Source organism: Rhinichthys klamathensis, unplaced genomic scaffold, assembly GCF_029890125.1.
Source record: "Rhinichthys klamathensis goyatoka isolate OS25496 unplaced genomic scaffold, OSU_Roscu_1.1 h1tg000261l_1, whole genome shotgun sequence".
Lineage (NCBI taxonomy): Eukaryota > Metazoa > Chordata > Actinopteri > Cypriniformes > Leuciscidae > Rhinichthys > Rhinichthys klamathensis.
The window spans coordinates 1,624,025-1,650,676 of NW_026606782.1; the positions used below are offsets into that span (position 1 = coordinate 1,624,025).

Below are 26,652 nucleotides of genomic sequence, written 5' to 3' on the forward strand. Positions count from 1 at the left end.
TCATGTGACCTCTTAAACTAGCTTTTCTTTGTCTTTTTGTGCTTGTCTTTAGTAACTTTACTTGTTGTGAAGACAGACTTTAGGCCGCAGTGGGAAATCTAATGAACATATGGTGTTTTCTCTACATTACAGCGCCCATATGGTGAGGTAGTGCTCTGGAATTATGGGTCGCACACGCAGTGTTATTGGCAGGAAGTCATCAGACGTTGCCCTTCTCACAGAACACACAGAAGCAGGAGTAAATAGACAAGAATTTGGCCCCACACCAGCCTCCTGGGAAAAGTGTCCAAGCTCATCAGGAAAGCCATTTAAAAAAAACAGTGTGCTTCCGACTAGGAGAGAGGACGGCGGGGGCAAGAATCACACACTCCGCAGTGGCGAAATGATGAGCCTGTTGATGACACACGCTGAGAAGCCAGACAAACAGGAGGAAACCGTGTGCGCGAGTCCATGAGTGAGAGAAAAACACGGCAGAGGTCACAGATAGGATGGTAATACAAACTGGGAGGGGTATCCCGTGCAGATGGAGCGCGTTCCCAGAGGGGGCGAGATCAAATACTCCGCAGAGTGTTAGAGCAGGGAATGTATTACTCATACTTCTATAAAACAAACTCCCACTTCCTGGGCTGGATGATGTGGGAATCGTGTTCTTCTTCCTCATTCTGATTAATCCAGCTGAGTCAGCTGACCATCAAATGGACAACCTGGAATTTCTGAACATTCTGGTTTTGGTTTTTGGGAGAAAGTTGAAGAGATGCTTACTCATAACAAGGGCTGAATGTTAACCACACTTTCTCAAAAGAGAAAGACAAAAGAAAGAAAAAAAACAGGAAAACAGTCTGGCTTGTATGTTATTATATAATGATGTGCTGGAGTAGACTGTCAGGGGAGATGAATAATCCTGAACTCTGTTGGGCAAAAGGATGTGGGTTTAGAGCTAATTATTTTGTACGTTGTAAAGTGGTGAGAGTACAGTGTGATTTCAATGTCCCGTTTCAAAGGAGCCCTGCTGTCAGGCATTCACAGTTAATTTGGTTAAAATAGCTTTATTCAGTTCTAAAGAGTCATGTTAATAAAAATCACAGTAAATTATGTCGTTAAAAAAAGCAAAATGTCTGGGCACTCAGTCAACCGGAGGAAATATGGGAAGGGATTGAACTAAGCTCATCTTTGTTGGACGGCCACACAACAAAGAAGCGTGTTTGAAATCTAAAGGCCACACATGACTTTAAGTCTAACAGTAAAAGTAAAAAAAAAAAAAAAAAAAACACAACAGTAAAATTAGACTGATAACAGTAGCTGCCACAAGATACATGGCTATTCTCATCGTATTACTCAAACTGCTGAAGCGTCTCATCCGATGTATTTGAGAGGTAATACTTTTGGCAGACACAGTCAAGCTTGTAACATGTTTTTGATTTGCTTGGAGGTAGTCTCATCGTTCAAATGTTTTGTTGTATACCTGTGAGAGTCAAGAGAGAGCATTTAAATGCACTGAAAATCTTATCACATCACAATGTTTTCAGCAGAATCCAAGACTTATATGGATGTCCATCAACACTTATGTGAAATATGTGTATAAAGCTATAAGAGGTTGTTTTTTTAAAGAGTAAAGCTCACAGACCTGAGGGCATTGAGAAGCCCCTCCACACTGTTGGGCGGCTGATATCGCAGAACCTTAATGCATCCTTTCATCTGTCTCATAAAAAAAAAGAGACAATAACATTATGTACTTGTTTTTTTAAAATCAGGTTTTGTATTTGTATAGTTTACTTTTAATTAGGGTGGTCTATTTAGCACATTCATTTAGTTGGTAACAATTTACAATCAGGTTTGTCCATGTTAAATAATTTAAGAATGAACAATATTTCCACAGCATTTATTAATCTTAGTTAATGTTCATTTCAACATTTACTAATACATTATTAAAATCAAAAGTTGTATTTGTTAAGATTAGTTAATGCACTGTGAACTAACATGAACAAACAATGAACAGTTGTATTTTTATTAACTAATGGCAACAAATATTAATAAATACTGAAACAATTGTATTGCTCATTGTTAGTTAATACATTTTGCATTTAATGAGAAAGTACTAATATTTTTAACATGTTTAACATTATGTGTTAAATTGACAGCCCCAATTCAACTATTTACAAATATAAAATCAGATTTTAAAAAGTTGGACTTAATAAATGAATCAGCATAATTAAATTAATATATTTAAATTAAACAAATTTGACTAAAATCATACATCGATTTTGGAGGACTTTACGAAAGCTCCAGCTGGATGGACATAGTCGTATAGGATGATCACCCCCACCATCACGCGCAGACAGAATAACACTGTGTCCTCACTGGCAAAGCGAGTGCGGTACTCCCTGATCATTACACACACACACACACACACAGAGGATGAATTACAAAGTTACAGCCTGCTACAGAAGAAACAAAAGCACAATGATTAAACAGAATTGTTTTAACTTACGGTGTCTCTAACATGACTTTACACACACTTGCCATTGTACTCAGACAATCTGTTGTGTTCTCTACGGGTAGTTCTGCATGCTGATCAGATAGAGAGAGAAAAATGTGTTGGTTATGCTGGTTTGTAATGAGAAAACAGTGATTTGTAAGTGAAAGTGAATAAGAAACATTCTTGTATAGATGTGTTACTGAAGTATATTATGCATTTTCTGAGACTAATTAAGTAGAATTTATTCATGAGCATCTGGACTTGTGTATCTATCTAGTTTACATCCATTTGAGTGGTTGTGTAAGGCATGTTATAATCAAACTTCAACAGTTTTACAACCACCTACCTTTGATACAAATTTAGTTGTGGCATCGCTTAACGTTTTCAGCATGGGCGTGGCATTGGCGTAAAAGAGAGACATGCGATTGGCCAGTTCGTTGTCAACCTCATTATGCTCTTCTGCCTGCAGAAAGAACACACATGGGTTTTTTTCAGCATCTAAATGTGAAAAATCCATAGTTTTGAAGATTTAAACTGAAGGGGTCAGTTAAGGCAATGGGCTTTTTGGAGGTTATGGATGCGCTTTTCCTTGCTTAGCTTTACTTAAGTAGTTAATCATGGAAATGGATGTGGAAATTGGGCATTCTGGTGTGCTGAAAAAGCATTTTAGCTGACTTGAAACATTTCATTCATTACTGTATGCTAAAAACTGAATGTAAATCCTGCTTAAATCCACAGACTGCAGACATGTCCAGAATTCCTAATACGTGCTCTTCCACAGCCTAACTCATGTTTCATGAGATGAAAGCGGCTGTCGTAATTATTCCTCACAGAGAGTGCTTTTAATTGGCGAGGCAAGGTCAACGATCCTCTGTCAACCCCTGCTGAGCCGCTCCCTGATGATACAGCACACTCTAATGAGACTCAAGTCGTTAGCGCACGTTACCATCTCAACGTCAACCAAACGCACTGAAGCCTCGTGTCAGCTAAAAGATGAAAGCAGGCATACGGGAGGAAGACGGACAAAATAAAAACCAGCAAAGGATGGAAAGAACGAGATGAATGCAATATCTCATGTTTCCCTGAGTCAGGATCTTGTGCCGCTCTGCCACCTAATGATCCAGACCATTAGAGAACAGAAGAGCTCCCATTAACCCCTGGGACACGGGGGAACAGGGTATTACTAAAACATAAGCAGTCTGATAATGAGGCATATTTCCATACAGAGCAGGTTTACTCACTGTTTGGTTGATGATACGCATGCGGCTTAAGGTCCTTCTGTAGTAGCTGAAGTCATTCTGGATGGCGGGGTTGGTCATCTGGCGAGAGAGCAGATGAGCATTTAAATGCAGAACTGGCAGCTGAAAATTGTATTTCTGCTGAATATGGGAATGGGAAACATGTGGTGTTTATCGCATTCATGCATTTTTCATTTTACTGTGAATGTATGAATTCAAGTGAACAATTTCAAAATCCAATGAGCATATGGCCATTTCATTCACTGCTGGGTCTGGTGACAGACTTCATCAGTTCAATAATCTAGACAATAACAGATTCTCTATGGCACCTTTGAAAGCAACTGCACATGGGTTTCCATTAATATGAGTCATTGGTTGCAACTGGACTTTCTGTTCCAATAGTTCAATTAATTAGCTGAATCACTTACGTGCAAATTAAGTTAACTAATTGGATACAAAATTCAGTGGCTTACAAATCAATTCTGTCATACACGTTCTCTATAGCAATCGGATTATGTGTGATATAGTAGAAAACTGAGGGGATTTTTGTGGTTCAAAAAATAAAGCAGCTTTACCGTATGATACTTTAACAAAACTTTAATATAACAGTTGGCATGAAAATTTACCTGAAATGCACGTTATAGATTTTGCGAATGGTCATCCGTGCATGTTTCATTTTTGTGTAAAATTGCTACTTTTTCAAAAATAAATTTCTACTTTTTCAAGTGAATCGATACTTTTTCAAAAATGAATTGCTACTTTTTCATAGTTCTATACAGTTTTTCATAGTTCTATAAATAGTTTTTAAACTATGTATAGTTACATTGTAATAAACATATAATTACATTGTATTAAATGTATAATTACATTATACATTTGTTATAGTCTTATTATACATTTATTACAATTACATTTTTTACACTACTTTTTTCAAAAAGTATCGCTACTTTTTTCAAAAAGTATCGCTACTTTTTTCAAAAAGAATCGATACTTTTTTAAAAAGTGAATCGATACTTTTTCAAAAATGAATCGCTACTTTTTCAAAAGTGAATCGCTACTTTTTCAAAAAGAATCGATACTTTTTTAAAAAGTGAATTGATACTTTTTCAAAAATAAATCGCTACTTTTTCAAAAGTGAATCGCTACTTTTTCAAAAAGAATCGATACTTTTGTAAAAAGTGAATCGATACTTTTTCAAAAATGAATCGCTACTTTTAGATTCTACTTTTAAAGTGAATCGCTACTTTTTTGAAAGTAGTGAATCTACTTTTTAAAAAATGAATCGCTACTTTTTCGAAAAGAATCGCTACTTTAAAAAAAAAGAATTGCTACTTTTTCAAAAAAGAATCACTACTTTTTCAATAAAGAATCACTACTTTTTCAAAAAGAATCGCTACTGTTTTAAAAGTGAATCGATACTTTTCAAAAATGAATCGATACTTTTTCAAAAGTGAAACGATACTTTTTCAAAAATGAATCGATACTTTTTCAAAAGTGAAACGATACTTTTTCAAAAATGAATCGCTACTTTTACAAAAAAGAATCGCTACTTATTCAAAAATAAATAGATACTTTTTCAGGTGAATCGATACTTTTTCAAAAAAGAATCTATACTTTTTCAAAAATGAATCGCTACTTTTACATAGTTCAATACATATTTTTTTATTGTTCTATACATAGTTTTTATGTAATAAATGTAAAATTACATTGTAATAAATATAATTACATTGTATTAAATGTATAATTACATTGAAATGTATTTTTTTCAAAAATAATGTACAAAAATAATGTAACAAATGTATAATAATAATAATGTAATAAATGTATAATAACACTGTAATAAATGTGTAATTACATTGTAATAAATGTATAATAACCCTAATGTATGATTACATTGTAATAAACGTATAAATACATTGTAATAAATGTATAATAACACTGTAATAAATGTATAATTACATTGTAATAAACAAATAATTACATTGTAATAAAACGTATAATTACATTGTAATAAACGTATAATTACATTGTATTAAATGTATAATAAGACTAACAAATGTATAATTCCATTATTTTACACTAATTTTTCAAAAAGAATCGCTACTTTAAAAAAAATTATACTTTAAGTGAATCGCTACTTTTTTTTCAAAAAGAATCGCTACTTTTTAAGAAAAGAATCGCTACTTTTTAAAAAGAATCATGTAACAAAATAATGTAACAAAATAATAATGTAACAAATGTATAACAATAATAATGTAACAAATGTATAATAACTGTAATAAACGTATAATTATATTGTAATAAATGTATAATTACATTGTAATAAATGTATAATTACAATGTAATAAATGTATAATTACATTGTCATAAACGTATAATTATATTGTAATAAATGTATAAGACTAACAAATGTATTACATTTTACACTATTTTCAAAAAGAATGTAACAAAATAATAATGTAACAAATGTATAATAATAATACTAATGTAGCAAAATATAATAACACTGTAATAAATGTATAATTACATTGTAATAAATGTATAATTACATTGTAATAAACGTATAATGACATTGTAATAAATGTATAATTACATTGTAATAAACGTATAATTACATTGTAATAAACGTATAATTACATTGTAATAAATGTATAAGACTAACAACTGTATAATTAACATTTTTTACACTACTTTTTCCAAAAAGAATCGCTATTTTTTCAAAAAGAATCACTACTTTTTCCAAAAAGAATCGCTACTTTTTAAAAAGAATCATGTAACAAAATAATGTAACAAAATAATAATGTAACAAATGTATAACAATAATAATGTAACAAATGTATAATAACACTGTAATAAATGTATAATTACATTGTAATAAACGTAAAATAACACTGTAATAAATGTATAATTACATTGTAATAAACATATAATTACATTGTAATAAACATATAATTACATTGTAATAAATGTATAAGATTAACAAATCTAATTACATTTTACACTACTTTTTTCAAAAAGAATAATGTAACAAAATAATAATGTAACAAATGTATATAATACTAATGTAGCAAAATATAATAACACTGTAATAAATGTATAATTACATTGTAATAAATGTATAATAAGACTGTAACAAATGTATAATTAAATTTTCGCTACTTTTTCAAAAAGAATAATGTAACAAATGTATAATAATAATAATGTCACAAATGTATAATAACACTAATAAATGTATAATTACATTGTAATAAACAAAGGTTTTTAAACCACAACCCTCTCTAATGTCAGAATGTTAAACAGAATATAATATTCAGAATTAAACAGTGTAGCTGACTTACAGATTCAAATCCACAAATGAATAAGCACGACGATTCAGACCTTGGCTGGAGCAGCTACACAGTGAACTCTGAAAACGCTATACGCTTGAGCAAACAGTTTGTGAATAGGCTACTACAAATGATGGCCGTGAATAAAATATAATATTCTGATATTTTTAAACCACAACCCTCTAATGTCAGAATGTTTATTTTGGGGAGTGGCCACACAGTGTGCAGTGTGAGCCAGGGTGGCCAGCGGCTAGAGCGGCAAAAGCCAATGTGTGCTTCTTTTACCAATATATTTAACGATATCTTTTGCATTTCTAATCCAAACAACGTCAAACTTGGCACTGCACTTACTCGTGCCCGTAGCAAGACACCAGTCAAGTTTGAAATCCATCGGACTAACGGTTCGAGAGATATTCGATTAACAGACAGACGGACAGACAGACAGACAGACAGACAGACAGACGTTCCTGTAATTTATAGATAGATTAAATTACAAAAAACAAATTTACATGGCTGCCAGGGTGTTTCTAATACTATGGCCGACGGAGTGATGGCAAATTTGACATAATTCTCTGTTTTGACTGTTGTAATTACTCTTTCTATTTTTTCCCCTTTTTTGAAAAGTGGTGGAAATGGATTACTTTTCTTTTGCTATTGGAGCAAATGGGAATACAAAAATTGTATTTGCTGTTGTCTCCCGTCCCGACTTCTGCTTCTGAGAACCCTGGAAATGTGAAAAGAGTCCATCCGTAACACTCGTATGTACTTTACAGTACAGAAGAAAACATTTGTCGTTACTTCCATTTCATCTTTACTTTAAAGGTGCTATATGTATTTTTTATCGGCCTCTATCGGTGATGTTTCAGATTGCAACCAATTTTTACAAGAGCGCTCGTGCTCTTGCGCGTGCTCGAACACAAGAGCGAGCACTCATGGTACACGGCCACACTGAGACTTTCAACACACCGGAGAAAGCATCACACAACATGCTGGAAACTCATGTAAACTCTCACTGCAACGTTACAATAATAGGCTACTTTTATCAGCTTGACGTTGAACTAATGCTCCATGCTCGTACCATGATAACGTTACATTTGTGGTGTTATCTAGCATAAGGCATTTCACTAACTATTCGTGTATCTTTCACAATCAGCAATGTCAACATAGGTGAATGTATAATATGATAACGAAAACGGTTAGTGAACTAGACTGAACAATTTCAGTGTAACAGTAAGATCGTAGGAAGTAACATTACTGTTCTGAACTTGTCTGAAAATGTATATTATAAACAATATGATAGTAGTGGGATGAGTGACGTTAGACAGTAGATCTAGTACAGGCCTACATAAAATAAAAGTTACATCCTAAAGCACCTACTTTTTGTTATCCTGGAACAGTCTTTTGTATCCATTTCATGTCTCATGTATGTTGTAGTTTACCTTGCTATTTCGTTACAGTTTACCATTATTTATTTCAGCATATCTGAAATCTTGTAATTTATCACAATAAAAATAGCGGAGGTCTCTCCATAATTCAAACGCTCTGCCGATGTTGATCCGTGTTTTCGTCCTAAGTCGACCCGATTCACGTTTGGCCTGACGAGCTTCAGCAGATACATTTTTGTTTTGTTTTGTTTTTTATATTTATGTGGAGTTTGTGTTGGACTCTGTGTTGTGCTGGAGGCAGGTCGTTTTTTTGGTGTTATCAGACTCCATGTCGTCAGCTGCAGTGCCGTCGCATAGACTGTATATAAAAAGGAGAGAGGCTCGGGAGCGCGCATGCACGTCACATATCCGATGGCTTTCGCAGAAAATCCGACCCGGAGACTTCACATAGAAATAGGAATACTGGCCTTCAGAGGTAATAGCAAAACTCGACAAGTGGATCATTGTAATGTGTGATTACAACCCCTTCACACACAGGCAATAAAAAAAGGATTCATTTTAGAAGAAAAGTTCCATATAGCACCTTTAAAGTCGGCATGAAATTAAAATATTCAAATTTTTTTACATTTATAAATGCACAGATGATTGTTTACATTAAGCTCAATGTGTTTCTTTTTTTTTTTAATTACCAATTAATTCTTAATCAAAATATCATAACTTCCAATGAAACGAGAGATTTCTCTATAATAACATGTGCCGGACTTCTCCAATCAATCTGCTTAAACCTGCCCTCTTTCTTAGGCCCTGCTTACACCTGCTATTAAGAGTGTTTTGGTCGATAGGATCACAAGGCGAGGGAGACACTTTCCCGTTTACACTTAGTATTTTAATCCGTCTCTTTTGTCCACTTTTAACCACTTCTGTCCTGATTTCTTCGAGGGGAGGGTCTATGGGTGGGTAAATGTAAGGGCTTTTTCAGATCTTTCGATCTAATGGAGGACATAAGCTTGTGCAATTTACATATGAATGTGACCAGAGATGACGCAAAAACACAGAACACAGAGAGCAGCAGCAGACCTGCTAGAAATCAGGAATGGTGAGAGAACATTGTGCTTGGTATGTTTTTCATCTTCAAACCAAACTTAGGTCTTCAGCCGACAAAGCTTAAATCCTGTCTGGCTAGCACGCTTCTCATAATGTTAAGGCATTAGGTCAGTAGGTGGAGAGGCGGCGCCTTTTGCGGCTGTTCAAACACATTCGACCACAGAAGCGTCTACACTACGAAAGCAATCCGGTCGAATGCGTTTTTGACTAAGGGTCCTTGCACACGGAGTCCGAAATGTTCATATGCGGTTTTTGTTTTCGTCATTCGGTGGCTCTGAATTGTCAAAACTCTTCTCAAAATGCTTGCTACGGATGCGAAAAACGCAGAAAATCAAACCCGATCCATTTTATTTATGACGGACTAAATATTTCGGAGGAAGTGTGTAAACGTGATTGACACAATGTGAGGTCGTATTCATTTTTTAACGTGTGAAAGTTTCGGATAAGAATTTCGGACCCCGGAGTGTGCAAGGACCTTAACTCCGGAAGTAGTCGAAAGTGGACAAGCGCAAAACGTTTTAGACCCAGTTTACACCTGTATTCAGTGTTGTTCACTTGTGATCTGATTGACAAAAACATACCGGGTGTAAACAGGGCCTCGCAGTCGAATGTAAGCTCACATTTAGATCTGTCTCCATCCAATGAACAACCGATATGTAGAACCAAGACGGCACCCTACATTTTTTACTTTTCGATAATCCGTTGCATTTGGATCTACGTCATAATATGGAAGAAAACATTTGTTGCTATTTCCGTTTGATCCATTTTAAATGCTGCAGTTTGAAGAGAGATTGCATAATCACTGCTTGTGATGTTTCTCATTTGTAAGTCTAATAAATGAATACGTATAAATATAATTTACAGATTTCTAATGGTCAGTTAACTGCAGATTTTTAGGGGGCGGAGAAAATGAAGCAGGATGCTGGAGTTTCAATAAATAGGGTCTTTGCCCCTTACACCTTTGCTCCACATCCTCTTATTATACCTAATTGTTGTGATTTCGCAGTCGTTTTCCGAGCCAGGTTAGTAAGAGATAATTCCATGAAGGATTAGACTGGAAGAAAAGTGCAGAGTGGTTGTGACCAGAGGTTGCCTGGTTACCTTCAGCTCATCGAAGCGCAGGGTGAAATGCAAAATCTCAGCGAACTGCCGCGCGAGCGCCTGCTCCTGCTCCAGATGCTGAGTCGGGCTGCAGCGCGAGCTCGTGAGGAACTCCAGCAGGCCCTGAAGAGAGTCTTCTACAAGAGACAGAAGAAACAGAACAGCTAGTTCTTGTGCTGAATATAGGTATGCATACTGGGTTATGGTCTCCAAAATTTGAGTCTGCCATTTGATGTTTCACCAGAGCCTCTCCTCCAGAGAGCACTGCCATTGGCTGGTGTTAATGTTTGATTAAGGGCTATGTCATGTTTAATTAGGTCATGACCTATTTCTAAACAACAGACCCTCCATCTGAATCACTCAAACCCACAGGCAGACAGCACAAAAATGAAAGCAATCACATTTATTCAAGGAGAATAGCAGATGCTTTGAGACATACAAGATTATAAAACAAAATATTTCTGTATAATACATCAGTGGCGTGCAATACTCAATTTCCAGATGAGTTGCGTTCACTTGCGAAACATTTGTGTTCTATCTCGCAAAAGCATTGAAATATTATTTTTCTTCTCATCTATTTTTTACTCTCCTTTTCCACCATCCCTTTAAGGACTCAATAGAAAATAGCTATTTTAAATTGTATCAGTATTTCAAAATATTACCGTTTTTACTGCATGTCTGATCAAATAAAGTCTTGGTGAGTATAAGAGACTTCTTTTAAATAAAATCTTACCAACCCCAAACTTTTGAAGAAAATGTATTTCTTTCCAGGGTAATCTATTTGTCACTAATGATACAGTAGATGTGGGGTGTATACTGTCAGAGATGATGAGAGCTGTGTTTTTGCTAGATGTGGTGAAAGAAACTGGCCTTGACCAAAGAGCATGATAATCCAATTATGACGCACTGCTGCTCTGTTTACGGCTCGTTCCCTGGGAACATGCGTTGAGACGGAACAGAAATTTCACAAGACTATTCAAATATTTTAGAAACATATTCAGCAGTTAATGTAGCTGTGATTCAGCTGTGGGTACGAGTCCACAGACTGCTCATATTCTGTACAACAGTAGTCTTGCTCATGTGACATTGCTTAATTATATCACACAGTCCACATATTTATTTTATTACTTACTTATAGCTATATGACAGTAGGTGATTTTCTCTATTCAAGAAAGGCTTGTGAAGGAGCATATGAGCTGATGTAACAGTAAGAACAGTTTAGTAATGCCTGGGCTTATATAATCTCACTATTGTTGCCACCTGACATGTGCACTGGTACATGTTTGTTCATACTAATGAATCAAGTCTCACTGAAAATCGAAACACTCCAAAGCAGATTCAAATTCTACAGTACATGGTAAATGGGTCAGTGGACCATACACTTGTGAGGAACTGTGGCACTCATTAAAAATGACCTCTCATTTATCACCTGTGCCTCTAGGTAAAAATAGCTGTACGTGTTATTATATATAGTTTTGTGTGCTGTGCACATTAAAGAAAAGAGAAAAAAAACGACATACCCAGTTTAAGTGAGAACTCATAAAACTTCTTTAGTTTGCCAACCAGCGGGACCACGGCGGCCCACGCTCCCTCCTGCACACGCTCATCATTGGGATGCTGTATGGCCTGAGGACACAACACGTGCACACTTAAACACAGCTGGGGACGACATTGTTGACAACAGAAATAAAAGGAGTTTGTGTCATGAAAAGCAACACAGAGCACAGGCCGATGTCAGAAGGACCTGCAGTGCACTCTAGATGTACTCGCCTGTCTGATGGCTTCACCTGCTCCGCTATAGGACTGCAGGTCCTGTAGTACAATCACAGCCTCTGTTAGCACCCTGTTGACCTCCTCCCATACTCTCTTCTCGGCTTCTGTGGGCTTGGCATCTGCAGAGGAGAGATCAGCTCAGAATCACGGCTGGAACTGCAATCGTCATTATTATCATATTAGTTATAGTCAATATTTTAAAATATATATTTTTTTTATATAAATAATTAAGTACAGTTATGGTAATAAGCAAATAGCAATAGTTAATAGTAACTAGTAATATTAATTATTATTAATTATAGAGGTGGGCATAGATTAATTTTTTTAATCTAGATTAATATTGAAATTAATCTAGATTAATCTAGATTAAAATGGCTCATTTGAATTCTCCCGAAGGCATTCAGAATATGTGTGCTACCCAAATAATGACTAAAAGTAAGTCTTTGAGAATAGTTTGCCTCGCGTAGGGATGTGCATTTCTGCCAAAAATGCCATTCGACAATCGAGGAGCAAAAGTCGAATATCGTAAAAAAAAAAAAACGCAATGACAGAAAGGGAGGCCAATTTCATCTTTAGCGATTTGTCATCAAACAAACTGTTTATTAATTGAACAAGTAACATGTTTTCGTCCTTTTTTTAAAATAGTAGGCTAATTGGAAGAAGAAAAAAAACAATACGCACGACAGTCCGTTTTTGCATCGCCAATGCTCGTTAGATCAACAAATAATGTCATCATATGTCATAAGAATTTTATGTGAACCTGCCTTGTTACTGCAATAGCCTCATTTTTAAACAAATTAGTTTCAACCAATGTAAACTATTCGTGTGATTATGCCACTGCGCAATACACGCGCAATACACACACAATGTATTACCTGAATGAAATGAAATCGGATGTATCGTCCTGTGGAATCATTCATTCACAGACAGCTTACGAAGATGTTCAACTAATAAAGATCTTCATCGCTGGCAAAAATATGATGCATTTGCAGATTTGCATTCACTAGACTAGACTGTAGATCGGCCACTTCATCCAACGCTCTTGATGCTCTTAAATCTTCCTGTTTCGACTCCGAGTGTGAATTGAAAGCGCTTCAGACGATTCAGTGCGCGAGGAACTGAACAGATCAACTGATTCGCGAACCGATTTAGACGGATCATTTGACAACTTGTTTGATGAAGTCTTTGAACAGAATCGACTCAAAAGAGTGATTCATTTGTAAATGAGCATCGCTCATGCCCATACAAAGGACACAGCGCGCTTGGAATAAACTCATTTAACAACGTATTGCATTAAAATAAAGTAACGAGAGGAACGTCGCCCAACGTAACAAAGTAAAAGTACACCTTGTGTCCCTGACAGGAAAATACCCTACTGCGCGATCTGTGACAGTAGGCGCCGCGTCATACTACACATTAGAATTGCGCGAAAATATAACGATATTCGAAAAAGCTATTTATGATCCAAACCCAACTTTGATTAACGGCGATATTTTTTTTATCGCCCGATAAGAGTCTCACGTTAACGCCGATAACGGCCCAGCACTATTAATAATCCATTATTATTATGAATCATTATAATAATTAAATAATAATTATTTATAATAAATATTAAAACATATATATATATATATATATATATATATATATATATATATATATATATATATATATATATATATATATATATATATATATTAATAACATTATATATTAATACTGTTATTTATAATAGCAATTATTGTTATTACAATATTGACAGTTTGTTTAATTTTATACCAGCAAAATCACTGTGCTATATTGTCAGTGTATGATTTATCGCCCAGCCCTTGACTTCAGGTAAGGTTGTAACTTGTGACTAGGGCTGCACGATATTTGAAAAAACTGACATTGCGATGTTTTGTCTTTCTGCAGTATATATTGCAATATGATAACAGTTTAACCAGATGTCTTGAATAGCTCTATTTGGAAAGAATTAATCATTCTTTCCAAAGAATGATTCTTGGGGTGGATTGGGGTGATTTTGTAAGGAGTGAATCTGCTGAGCAAATAATAAACAATTTACAAGCATAAGTCAAGTCAAGTCAAATATATTTATATAGCACTTTTCACAATACAGATTGTATCAAAGCTGCAGTATCAATCAAAACAACTTAACAGTGTTTGTTTATTACTGAAAAAAGACATCCAAGTTTGGTAGAGCTGATCAGTGGTATGATGGGTCATTTAATTTGAATATCCCCAACTGAGCAAGCCAAAGGCAACAGTGGCAAGGAACCGAAAAACTCCATCAAGTGACCCGATGGTGTCCTAAAACTCCATCAGATGACCCAATGGAGAAAAAAAAACCTTGGGAGAACCCAGGCTCAGTCGGGGCCAGTTCTCCTCTGGCGTTTATGAAGTAGAGGCCGAATTTGCAGTAACTGTAAGATAAAAAATTTATATGAATGCCTGGCTAAATAGATGCGTCCTTAGTCTAGTTTTAAACTGGGAGAACGAGTCTGAGCATACAGCATACTGTACATAAAAACAATAGCACAAAGATTCAAATTTAATAAACAGTGATTTATGTTTTTCAGGCAAGTCTGCATATTCATCACTGTAAATTAAATATAATGAATCTTTGTTAATGCTACAAAAGTGATTTTCTTTTTGTATTTAGTTGTTCGATTAACATTAATGACACAGACAGCAGAATATTAGGCTGCTGTCACTTTAAGACAGAATGCACGGATCCAAAATAATGATAAGCATCCTTTTTTTTCTCTCAATTGTTTATGTACACATAAGCCAAAAGCGACTGTGCGTGCTTACAAGGATACTCGCCAAGATGGGCATTTTGACAATTTTGCGTGTATGTGTCCGTTCAAGCACAAACAGATGAGAAAGAGAAGGGAATTCAGTGTTTGCATTCTGTCTGTGCTGCTCTGTGTGTGAAGAACATAGAAAACAGTGCGCGAGTTCCGAATGGAGTTCTCTTTCACGCCTTCTTGTGCTCATATGGTTTAAAATAGCTTTAATGTTTAAACTGACAGGACCTAAAACACCTGTAAATGATAAAGTTGCGCTCTATGATAGGTAAACTTTGCAAATAATCCCAGAATCACGTGCATTTCGAACCGTCGTGCCTGGTCCGTACGTATCAAATACAATCCCTATCCATCTTGACATCACACATCCTGGGATGTGACAACAGCTGATGCACACATAGAGACATCGATGCTAAAACGATATATCGTGCAGCCCTACATGTGACGCTATATTCACTTACTTTCAAAGTCCAGGAAAAAGTTCCCTGTATTGTTCTCAATATCCCGCGTGAGAACCTTGATCAGATTCCCCATCCCGACCTGTCAGACACCTAAAAGAGAAGGAGAAAGGGAAAAGTGACGCAAACTTTCTGAATGACAATTTTTGGCTCTTGGCACTTTGAATGTCAATCAAGGTGAATACACCATTTTATTTGCCTTCAAATACAAGAACACATTCAGGTTGAAGAACTCCATTCGCATCAAGAACTGTGACACCTGTGCTTTCGACAGCAACATCTGGCCACACACATATGAGCGTGACAGGGAACACCTGCTCGGGGCAGTGCAGAAATCAGGGGAGACCCAAATGCTGCTGCATTCCCCTCCTGAACACACACCCCAGTTCCTGCAGGTGAAAGGACACATGCCGCTGAGAATGCAGTAAGACTGCAGCACGCATGGGTGGATTCTACTGCAGGATCATGTCGCCCTCTAGCAGTCAAAGGGTCTCTATAGTCCAAAATTGACACTCCGAAGTACCCCTCCCTTTGAGCTCAGAGCTAAATCATTGTAAGAATCATATGTTCCCTGAAAAGAGCGCCCTCTCATTCTTATTCATCCGCTCTGAGCTCAGCGCAGGAGTCAGCGCTCCCACAGCGAGTCACTGAGCATAACATCACGAAAAACCAACAGAGGATCTTCAAGAGGAACGGATAGCCCTCAGAGTTAAACAGCATGTCAACACATTCAAAGCCCAAGGACAGACTTTTGTGTTCAAACCGGAAGGAAACTTTCTTTATTTCTTTGAAGGACTTTTCTTGCCCTCTAAACGAACTGCCTTGAAAATAGGTAAACGGGTTGCTAGAGTGTCTCACTGACCTACAGCGCATGCTGCAGTGTGAGCGGGGGTGTGCTGTCTTTATATCTTGGCATACTCGTGTTCACAAGCAATTTCGGATTTAAGCAACCAAAGGGACTAAATAAGCACTGCTGTCTCGAACCTCCTAAGCCCCCCTGTCAGCTTTACACCCCTCAGATTGGGGAGGGATGGTACCATCTAAACTGAGGTTACTCATTTGACTACAACATACACAACCTGCAATCCTATTGGCCAAGGAGGGAGCCCGAACATTCTGCTGTTTCCATGGAGCCTAAAATATTTTTCAACACAAAATGTGCCGACAGCCAATAGGAGCGGAGCACAGGAGTACTCGACAGGACTTAAAAAGAACTTGAATAAATGAATCATGAGTGCGGCACTATAGGAAAAGAGACACGCGACTCAAAAACTAATCTGGACACAAAAGTGGAACAGCTTGATAAAGTAAACCTCGCAAGCTTTCTTAAATGTTTACAAATGTTTACAATTTAATTAAGTTCTGCATAAGATACATTCAAATTATAGTTCAACAAACTATTAAAGCAAAACGTTTTACTACAAGAAGGGTATTAGGGTGTAGGGTGTTCCCGCAAAGCTTTTAAGAACTGCTAGATGAAATGAATAAATGAAATGAATAAGGCTAACAATTATTATGATAATGAATATATAAATGATAAATCATATAATTATGTATAATAATTCATGGTTAAATATTAATTTATAAATCATGAATGAAATTGTTTCATTACCAACATTACCAAAACTATTTACAAAATGCATTTGAACAGCGTTAATAAGAGCAAAATATTTGTTTTTATTGTGACTACAAAACTTAAGAGGTAAATTAGTATGCCTACATCTGAAGTGGGGCGAAATACATACTTTCAAATTTAAATTAGGTGATGATCTCACTGAGAAAGAGTAAAATCTCAATTCCTATTAGAAGAATGTGTAGCTGTCACAGTTTCTGCTGGTCTGAGAGAGAGAGAGAGAGAGAGAGAGAGAGAGAGAGAGAGAGAGAGAGAGAGAGAGAGAGAGAGAGAGAGAGAGAGAGAGAGAGAGAGATAGTGTTTTAGATAGGTGTGAATGCAGTGGGCCGTTTCCTCCCCACTGCAGCATTCGGCAGCATGTGCCTCCACGTGCTTTTGCCTCTACTACTACTACTACCACCACCCAACCAGAGAAGAATATGACCCCGCCCGTTTCCTCCCCTCTCCCGCTTTATCCGACAGAGAGCGGGGAGGGAAGTCACGTGGGAGAGGGGAGGCTCTGCAGTCTGAGGCGGTCTGCTGCGGCAGTGCAGAGAGTGCAGATAGCGCTCCTCTTGACCCAGATTCCACCCGTGCCACGTCACACTGGGTTAACATTAACCCTGGCATAGCAAGACATGGGCAGATACGCTGCAGGTCACAATCATACACACGCACGCCTTTGGCTGTGCCTTTCATTATAAGCTTAATTACCTTACATTATATTAACTTAAATAATTAATAACACTTATTGTGATAATAATAAATGTAATATGATGTAATATAAAATATAATGACAATTCAATATTCTATTTATCATTAAATTATTTATAATTTTCTAATTTAATTACACCTATATATTATATTAATAGCACATTAAATTTATAACACTAACACTATCTTTATTACCGTCACTTATTAAAATAGTAATAATTAAATAGATAACAATAATAAATATATATTTTTGATATATTGTATACACACACACACAATCTAAATTTCAAATGAAATTATTTACACTAACAGTCGTCATTTCTGTCACTTATTAGGATAATTATTAATACATAATTCTATTTTATAGAAATATATATATGCGTGTGTGTGTGTATTATTGAACTTGTAAATTATATATTTTATTACAAATAATAATACAATATTATTCATATATAAATTATAATATTATATAATATTATTAATACTATATCAATAGTAAAAGGTTAACTTTTGCATTATTTGTTCAGAAAGGCACTGTGCTCTGCTTATGTGTGAGCCCACCACCAGAGCTTGATTTCCTACCATCAGGAGGGAAAGAGAGACACATGCGCGTGTCCTGGACAGACAGATAGTCTACACATGGACACAAGCATGCATGGCTGGCCAGCTGTAACAGGGCTGGGAAGCGTCAGGCATGAGTCAGTGAGAAATAGCGGTCACTCCTTCTGCCGAATGACGGAAATTCTGACATCTGCACCCTTCATTTAGACCCTCGAAATACCACAGGACACCCATATTTGATCAAATAAACGTTTGGTATATTAGCCATGACACATTGGTTAAGAATCTGTCTGATATGAAACAATATTTATGACAATATTTTTTGGGTGATTTTTCTGTTATTGCCCCATATTGCTGTAGAGCAGATGATGTTATTTAGATCTACAGCTGTACAAAATCTCTGATTAACTTGTGTGTGGAGCACAGCTTAACTTTACATGAACCTAAAAATTAAACCCACGTCGCCCGTGAATCTCGTCTGTTCCACCCCTGTGCGATCATGGATGTGAGAGACACTGAGCCCGTCTGCCCACAAGCCATATGCAGACACAACATCCACCCTCCTTCCCATCATTCTCCCTGAAACACACAGAGTGTCAATGAACCGCCAGAGAGAATTTTCACATCCACTACACTCATGACGACCTTTAAATGTAAAGCTAATGACCCAACAGATGATTTTGTTTTCACTTTAAAAATGGGATCAAGATATGCAGCAAGCTGATTTGACCTTGAAAAAGCTACAGAAATTATTTCGTTACATATCTACTTCTCATAATAGGAAGGTTACAGTATCTGTGTACAGACGCTAGAAATTGAAGGGTTTTATTGCCTCCTGGTGGACATTCGTAGCTATGACAGGTTTTGTCACCCTTCTGACTTTAATTCAGGGTTATGCACCATTTTCAATTGAGAATGCACTGTAAATTCTAAATGAATTACTGAACCTAAACGGAATCAGAATGCATTGCAATTTGAATATAAGGAAGAGGAATTCAAATTCAAAGAAATACACGGTAATTTTCAATTTCGAAAGGAACATTTTGTCTATGACGACCAACAATTGTTCAACAACAGATGACGACCTAAATTGTTTAGCCACTACTGTAAAAATTATTGGTGCAATTAGCTATCATCACAACTTAAAATGTTACGTTAGAATAACCTTCCCAGATTTAACTTGAGATGACTTAAATATTAAGTCTCTTAATACAACTTCACATTTCAAATTGTCTAAACCTAATTTTTTTCCTTTTTAGCAGGAACAAGAAATTACTTTTTGCGCCATTTTATTGACGTTATACACAAATGAACCATGTCAACATTATGTTTTAATCAAATATGTTATGTATGAAATAAGAAAAGTGTCTGACTTTCTTTAACCACTAAGCCAAGGCTCTGACCAGACAAAGCATTTTATGAACATCCTTTTTATTTATTTATATAATTCAATTTAAACGAGTGCCTTCCCCCTCTTTAGGGGTGATAATAAGATGCAGAAATGATGGTTTGACACCTCTGGTTTAAAAAAAAACACCAAAGCAGCATTAAGTGACACTGATGCAGAAAGAATGAATTCTCAACTGCCAGCCAAGTAAGTTTGTTGTGAATTTTTGCACTTAAACTGAGTTTTCAGCTTCAGGTTATTTTGCACCTTTACTATTTAGATTTATAGATTACATTTAGCATTAAATCTCACAGGGGAAGGCAGTTGCAATACCTTGTCAACTTCAGGATGAGTCCAACCTGATCTCATGAGAAAACGTAACTATTTACAAGGTGGCAAGTTTGTGAGTCAGACAAAAATGTATGAAGAAAAAAGTAAGCATAAAGTTCCATCTCTAACCACAACCATAAACATAACCATCAGTGGGGTGTTAGCAGATTGTATGAATACGAATTAGACACCAATTCGCCAAAACCCGAAATAGTTATGAATTGCTATGAGATTATGTTGGTGAATCAGAAGATCATGTAGGGATTAAGGAATAATGTTTGATACAGATATTTATGACTCTCACACACAGGCAACGTTTCAAGCATGCTTTTGGAAGAGCCTGCATGCTCAAAAGGTTGCCTGTGTGAGAGTCCATTATAAAATGTATGCATTTTTTGGAGACTTGTGTTCTGTTTTTTATTATTTCCTTTGTCAACCAACCAACTTGAGCATTTTTTGCCGGCGATGTGAGTGCTTTGGTTCCCTTTTCTTTTCTTTTTACGAAATGCCCTTTTGGTCATTTAAGTCAATTCTAAAAATATACTTAGTTATTTTTATTAACTTTCAAGTTAAATGAGAAACTGCATTGTATCAGTTTAGTTTAAAGGGGTGGCATAATGCCCCTTTTTTACAAGATGTAAAATAAGTCTCTGATGTCCCCAGAGTGTGTATGTGGAGTTTTAGCACAAAATACTCGACAGATAATCACTATAGCATGTTAAAATTGTCCCTTTTGAGGACGAGCAAAAACGCTTTGTTTTGTGTGTCCCTTTAAATGCAAATGAGCTGCTGCTTCCGGCCCCCTTTCAAGAAGAGGGCGGAGCTACAACAGCTCGTGTCCTTAGCAGCTTGCAGACACGCACTAAAATGTCAGAAACTGTTCTGTCTTTTATGTTCAAACAGGAGTCGGACAAATGGACAGACTAAAGAAGAAGTGACAACGTGCAGAATGCAACAGGACGTTTCTGAATGGTTAGTTGATGAATGTATGTAGAGTTAACTATCTTCAAGTCTTTGATTAGCATATTCTGTCATGATAATCTATAAATCGCTCGTGTGGGATTGGGAACTGTTGTAAAATGCCTACAGAGTGACATGCTATTGCATATGCGTTGTAAATATCCTTTGAGCGTTGTAACTTTGCAGATGTTGTTTTTGCTCAAACAGCAACATTACACACTAACTAAAGTTAAAAAAGTGAAATCATAATCAACCACCCCTTTAACAATATAAAGAGACAATTTCAAATTGAATCCACGATTCATGAAATTGACACTATTTGACTCTATGGAAAGACAAAACTGAAACAAACCATTTAATAAAATTCAAAAATAAATAAATAAATCCCAGAGTTAAGAAGGTCAAACATGCCATCATGAACTTGTTCTTGCTCTCTCAAATGCTTTCTTGCACTCACGAACATAACTTCTGCATGCTACTGAAATGCTGGATTCACTTCTCTATACCTCTTCCAAAAAAAAAAAGAAAAAAACAAGCAGCATGGAAAAATGCCACAGGCAGGAACACGAGAAACCTAATGTGAGCCGCAGCCATCGGGCCTGTAAGAACACGCTTCCCCTGGCATGACAGCACAGGTGTTTCTGTTCTCTCCTGTGCTTTTTTTTTCTTTTTTTCACATGTTCTGTTGAAAAATGCACATGCTGTTGTTCTTAGACAAGTGTCATTTTTGCACTTTTACCACAGCATGACCTGAGGGAACGGATACTATTTCAAATGTGATTCTGTGAGAAATAAAGTTGCAATTCCAAATAATACTTGAAACTGAAAAGAACAAGCTATATTTACGTCTAGCTTTTTCTCATCTTAAGACAGCAAAGAAAACAAGCTGGCCATGTGAATGTATTTGGTGCAGCCATTACAGTCCAGTGCAAAAATGTGCTGAAGCATTTTTAAAGAGAGTCCGACCACAAAAAGGTGTCAACTTTCTGTTGATTTGTTTGACTGTGAAGACAGATAAAGCGAGCCTGTCCGACCACAAAGCATAACCAGGAAATTGAACCAACATTAAAAAAGGGTAACCTCCTGCACAATACTTCTCAAACTGAATGCTAGTTAGTATAAGCTCACAAGATAGTATAAGCTCACTGTAAACATGGAAATATGCAAACACTCAACACATTATTTAACATACAGTTTCTGCATGTACTCCAATACAAAAAAAAGATAAAGAAACAATAGACTGATTTTCGACACTGCATCAAAATGTAGTTAAAAAACCTTGCTAGACAAGGCTTCCTTGTGAAGGGCGTACTGCTTCAGTTAGTCACACATGCCTTAAGGGCATGTAAAGTGCCACTACACAAACCCTGCAGTACAAGAATGCTCCGCTAATTCCAGAAGCACAATCACAGCATGACATCTCACAGCACAACAGACATCACAAAGTAGCTGTTTGCAGAGAGCAGATGCGATTGACCAGCATCTTACCGTGATTAGAGCTGTGCAGGTGGCAACACTGCTGTTTAAGCTGATATCAATATATCCGAGTCCATTTAGGTAATAATTTCAATGAACAAACACGTTTTTGATCTTTTCCCCTTTTACATAATGGCTCGGTTTCACAGATAGTGCTTAGACTAAGCCAGGGTTAGGCCTTAGTTCAATTAGGGCATTTAAGCAGCTTTTATAAACGTGCCTTACAAAAAAAACATTACTGGTGTGCATCTTGAGACAAAACAATGGGCAGTGACATATTTTAAGATTTGCCAGTCCAAATTGCTTTCAGTTAAGACTAAGTAATATCTGCCATAACCTAGTCTGGACATCTGCACGTCTTGGTGTTTTAATGCCAACCACTGCTCTGGAATTTGGTCCATTGCTGCTGTGTCAGTATTTAGTTCATGTTCTTAATTAAAACCTGTGGCCTTGCACATCATCACAAACACTTCCTGCGGAGGAGGACAATGACATTGAACAAATGAGCTAATGAATTCATACATGAACAACAAACAAACAAGAAAGAATTTGCTTATATGCAAAAAGTAGTTTCTGTGGATTTATTAAGGGTCCCTATGATACATTTTTATAGTTAATATATATTGTTTCTAGTAATGCTCTGCTCTAAAATAAAGTGAATGTCCACTATTTTTATTTTATTTTTTTAAATACACTAATTTAGAGATGCACGATATATAGGGCACCATATCGGTATTGGCCGATAGTATATCTTCCTTTTTAATGTTATTGTTATCGGCCCGATAAGAAAATTTGGCCGATATATTAAAGCCGATAAATAATGAATTATTTCCTTCAGCTGAGACGCATCGATGCGCACTGTTCACCATGATGGTTTTGAATTGCTTAAAATATGATTAGAATCACTTCAAAAAAGAAAAATACAGTTAAGTGTAACATGTGCAGAGCAAGTCTGTCATAGGCTACATAACATTAGTGATCTGAGAACAATATGTGCAGTGTGCTTGGGACATGGCTTTTAATAGTAAGACGTTTGTTTTTGTAATCAGGCTCTCAACAATTTTATACAAATGTGGATTTTGATTTATCTGCCATTTAATTGCATTGCACAAATTAGCGGTTATTGTATCGCCGATTTTTTTTTTATATTGGTGCATCCCTACACTAATTATTATGTTTAGTGTCTGATGACCAATATCCAGAAATGCATTTTAATAATCTTTGCTTGTGACACAATAATAACGAGTAATGAATACAAATAAATGTATGCTTAACCTCTAAATAGTGGTTAAGCATAAATTACTATGTCTCCCACAAAAAAAAAAACGTTATTATTTTATGCAAACGATACATGAAATAGATAAATTACCTATGTGAACATGTACCTGTAAAGAGAAAGGGGGTTTAAAACAATTATTGGTCTATCTACTAAATTATTACATCAGCTAGATATTTCTATTCTGTAGAGCTTGCTTAGAGTAAAACGTGCTTGCTTCAATGAAAGGTTTAACAAAATGGTCAATCACAAATATCTAAAATGGTCAAATCACAAATATCTAGAAAGGTTAAGTTATGGGAATTTATTGGCCTAAAAGAGTGGGAACCCTTTTTTATTGGTTATAGCCTATACTTTGAATGAACCGCGAAATTGTCATATTACATTTTTATTATTAAATGTTACAAGGACTAACAATTGTTTCAATAAACAGCCATGAACAATTGCAAAATAAATGGTTATCTCGTACATCGAATAATCTAGATTTGAACCTGTGCCTCTATGACAGTGAAAATGTAGGAACTTACTGTGCGTTGAAATGCGTGTTTTGAATAAACAAAATCAGGAAGTGGCATGATCTATTTGAACACAGAGGAAGTCTGAAAACTCGCACCATTGCTTTTGTTCACAAGAATAATCTCGGTTTTTATCATGAAATTCACTCTTTTTCTGCTCAGCAGCAGACAAATACGCACAATACACGTAAAACATAATACAGGAACACAATTTAAAGCCATATCTGTAATTATTACCGTCCATTACAACAAATACACGTCAAGTCAAGTGAAATGAAAAGAAAAGTGATCATACGCTTTGTTTCCCAACAGACTTTATAAAGCAATGTAAAAGCTTGATATGATTTATTTAAAATCTTTAAACTTGAATTTAAAGTATGATTGATCTTTCTTTGAGTTTAGTTTGAGTGATTTGTAGCCTACACTCAGGTTGTCTTTTGTAGCCTCTCATCTCACCTGAGCGCTGAAGGAAACACACGTTCTCTCGCGCCTGGTGTCAGGTTGCATAGTGGAAAGGTAATGCATCTTAATCCATGATTCTTACCTCAATTTCCAGTCAATTCAGTGAAAAGTAAATATAGGGAAACGCTGAAGAACACCCTGCTCAGCGGATCATTGTGAAGATGTGGCGTGTGTCTACATTTTCCGGATTGGCCAATCAGAAGTGTTGCGTTTGACGCGCAGGTTGAGCTCGACTCGACCATGGGAGCGCTGAAGAGGCTCTGCCTACATCTATAAAAGGAATTGATTTCGAGAGAGGAAGGAAGCAGACTAGTTGTGTTATGCCTGTTGCGTTCGAAATGTAGTTTGGAAGATTTTGCTTTCACTTACGTTTTATTATTTTATACTCTTGAGTCTGAGGCACTCATAGTCTACCAGCGCGAGCGAAACGACAAAACACTAGTTCTTTTGCATTGTATTGTCACAAACGGGGTAAAGTTGTGTGTTATGGTATCGGTCATTTTTAAAGATACACACACACAAAGTGAGTAAAAACAATTAATACATTATTAGACCGTATCCCGATCTACAATAGCCTGATTTTCAGCATGGAAAGAGGTAATTAAAAAAAAAAAAAAAAATTACCACTTCCAAGTTCAGAGGAAAAAGCATATAAAATAACCCAGTTTTAATTAAAAAAAAACAACAACATTGAGACTACATGGTTTCAACTTAAAGACTTTATTTGAAGACTTGATAGCCAAGTTTGATTTTCTTTCTGACTGAACTTACAGTGCAGCAAACAGACACAAAAAAAGGAAGAGTGGCAAAATTCATCCTAAATGTAACATTAGGACTGAATCCAGTTTATTCACGTACTGTAGATGTGACGTTGTCCTTTTGACTGTTTCCAGACTTCAGTATGCTACAATATTAGCAAACACAAGAATCCATCATATGGAGTTGTGCTGGATTGAACATCTAAACAGACAGACATTGTCCAACAGTGGGCTCAGCATAGGGGTCTAAACAAAACAGTCCGGGAACGGTGCATCGGCAACTTTATACCACAATCTCAGAGTCGTTTTGTCTTGTTCATTGAGCAGAGATGTTCTTTGTGCTGAATTCTTGTTTTTTATCCTTTAGTTAAAATTATTTTAATGTAACATGACCTAAAACAGAGGAACAAAACCCATAATAAACTACACTTGAAGGGTCCATTCCTCTCCATGCTGAAACACTTTAGCCCTATAAATGTCAAATACTATCATCATCAAATATAGTACAGGTGGCATTCATTAATACATCTTCTATCATTAATACAACAAGAGTTAAAAACCAAGAGTGAATGCTGGTCTCCCTGATAGGGTAACGAGAAAGAGGCAGCTTTAGTTCATTCTGAGTCATACCGAGTCAGTCACTCACTGCCGGGTCCCCTTGCAGTTTAATTCAACTTAAATGAACAAAACAAACCACATTCCACAGTCACTGTAAGCAAACAATAAAACTCACTCTAAGCAACCTATAACAGATTGTGTTCTGCTCAACATATGTCCATTTTTATACAAAGCCAACAACGTTTGACCAGTCATATCCATGTATGAGAGAAGATTCATAATTTATGCATGAGACCAGATGGATAAGGTAGGTTATTGTATGATCTAATAAAACAATATTAAAAAGGACACTTTCCCAGAGCTGAGGCATTA

At 36.1% G+C, this 26,652-nt stretch overlaps 1 protein-coding gene across 1 annotated transcript; it reads right to left on the minus strand.

Moving 5' to 3' along the window:
* Positions 1-1,030: 1,030 nt before the first annotated feature.
* fam49ba (family with sequence similarity 49 member Ba) lies at positions 1,031-25,199 on the minus strand. The gene is made up of 11 exons (XM_056267535.1): positions 25,047-25,199; positions 15,675-15,764; positions 12,401-12,522; positions 12,151-12,256; positions 10,631-10,767; positions 3,718-3,795; positions 2,823-2,939; positions 2,489-2,568; positions 2,255-2,381; positions 1,625-1,695; positions 1,031-1,462 (listed from the first exon to the last, which is right to left on the minus strand). The coding sequence occupies exons 2-11, from the start codon at positions 15,745-15,747 to the stop codon at positions 1,396-1,398; spliced, it is 978 nt and encodes a 325-aa protein (XP_056123510.1). The 5' UTR covers positions 15,748-15,764; positions 25,047-25,199; the 3' UTR covers positions 1,031-1,395.
* Positions 25,200-26,652: the final 1,453 nt, after the last annotated feature.

Excerpts from the sequence above, each read along its gene's own strand:
- fam49ba (XM_056267535.1), bottom strand. The coding sequence starts at position 15,747 with ATGGGGAATCTGATCAAGGTTCTCACGCGGGATATTGAGAACAATACA. Across the intron at positions 3,796-10,630 it reads TGCGCTTCGATGAGCTGAAG|ATGACCAACCCCGCCATCCA; the intron begins GTAACCAGGCAA and ends CTCTCTCGCCAG. Across the intron at positions 1,463-1,624 it reads GGGCTTCTCAATGCCCTCAG|GTATACAACAAAACATTTGA; the intron begins GTCTGTGAGCTT and ends TGACTCTCACAG.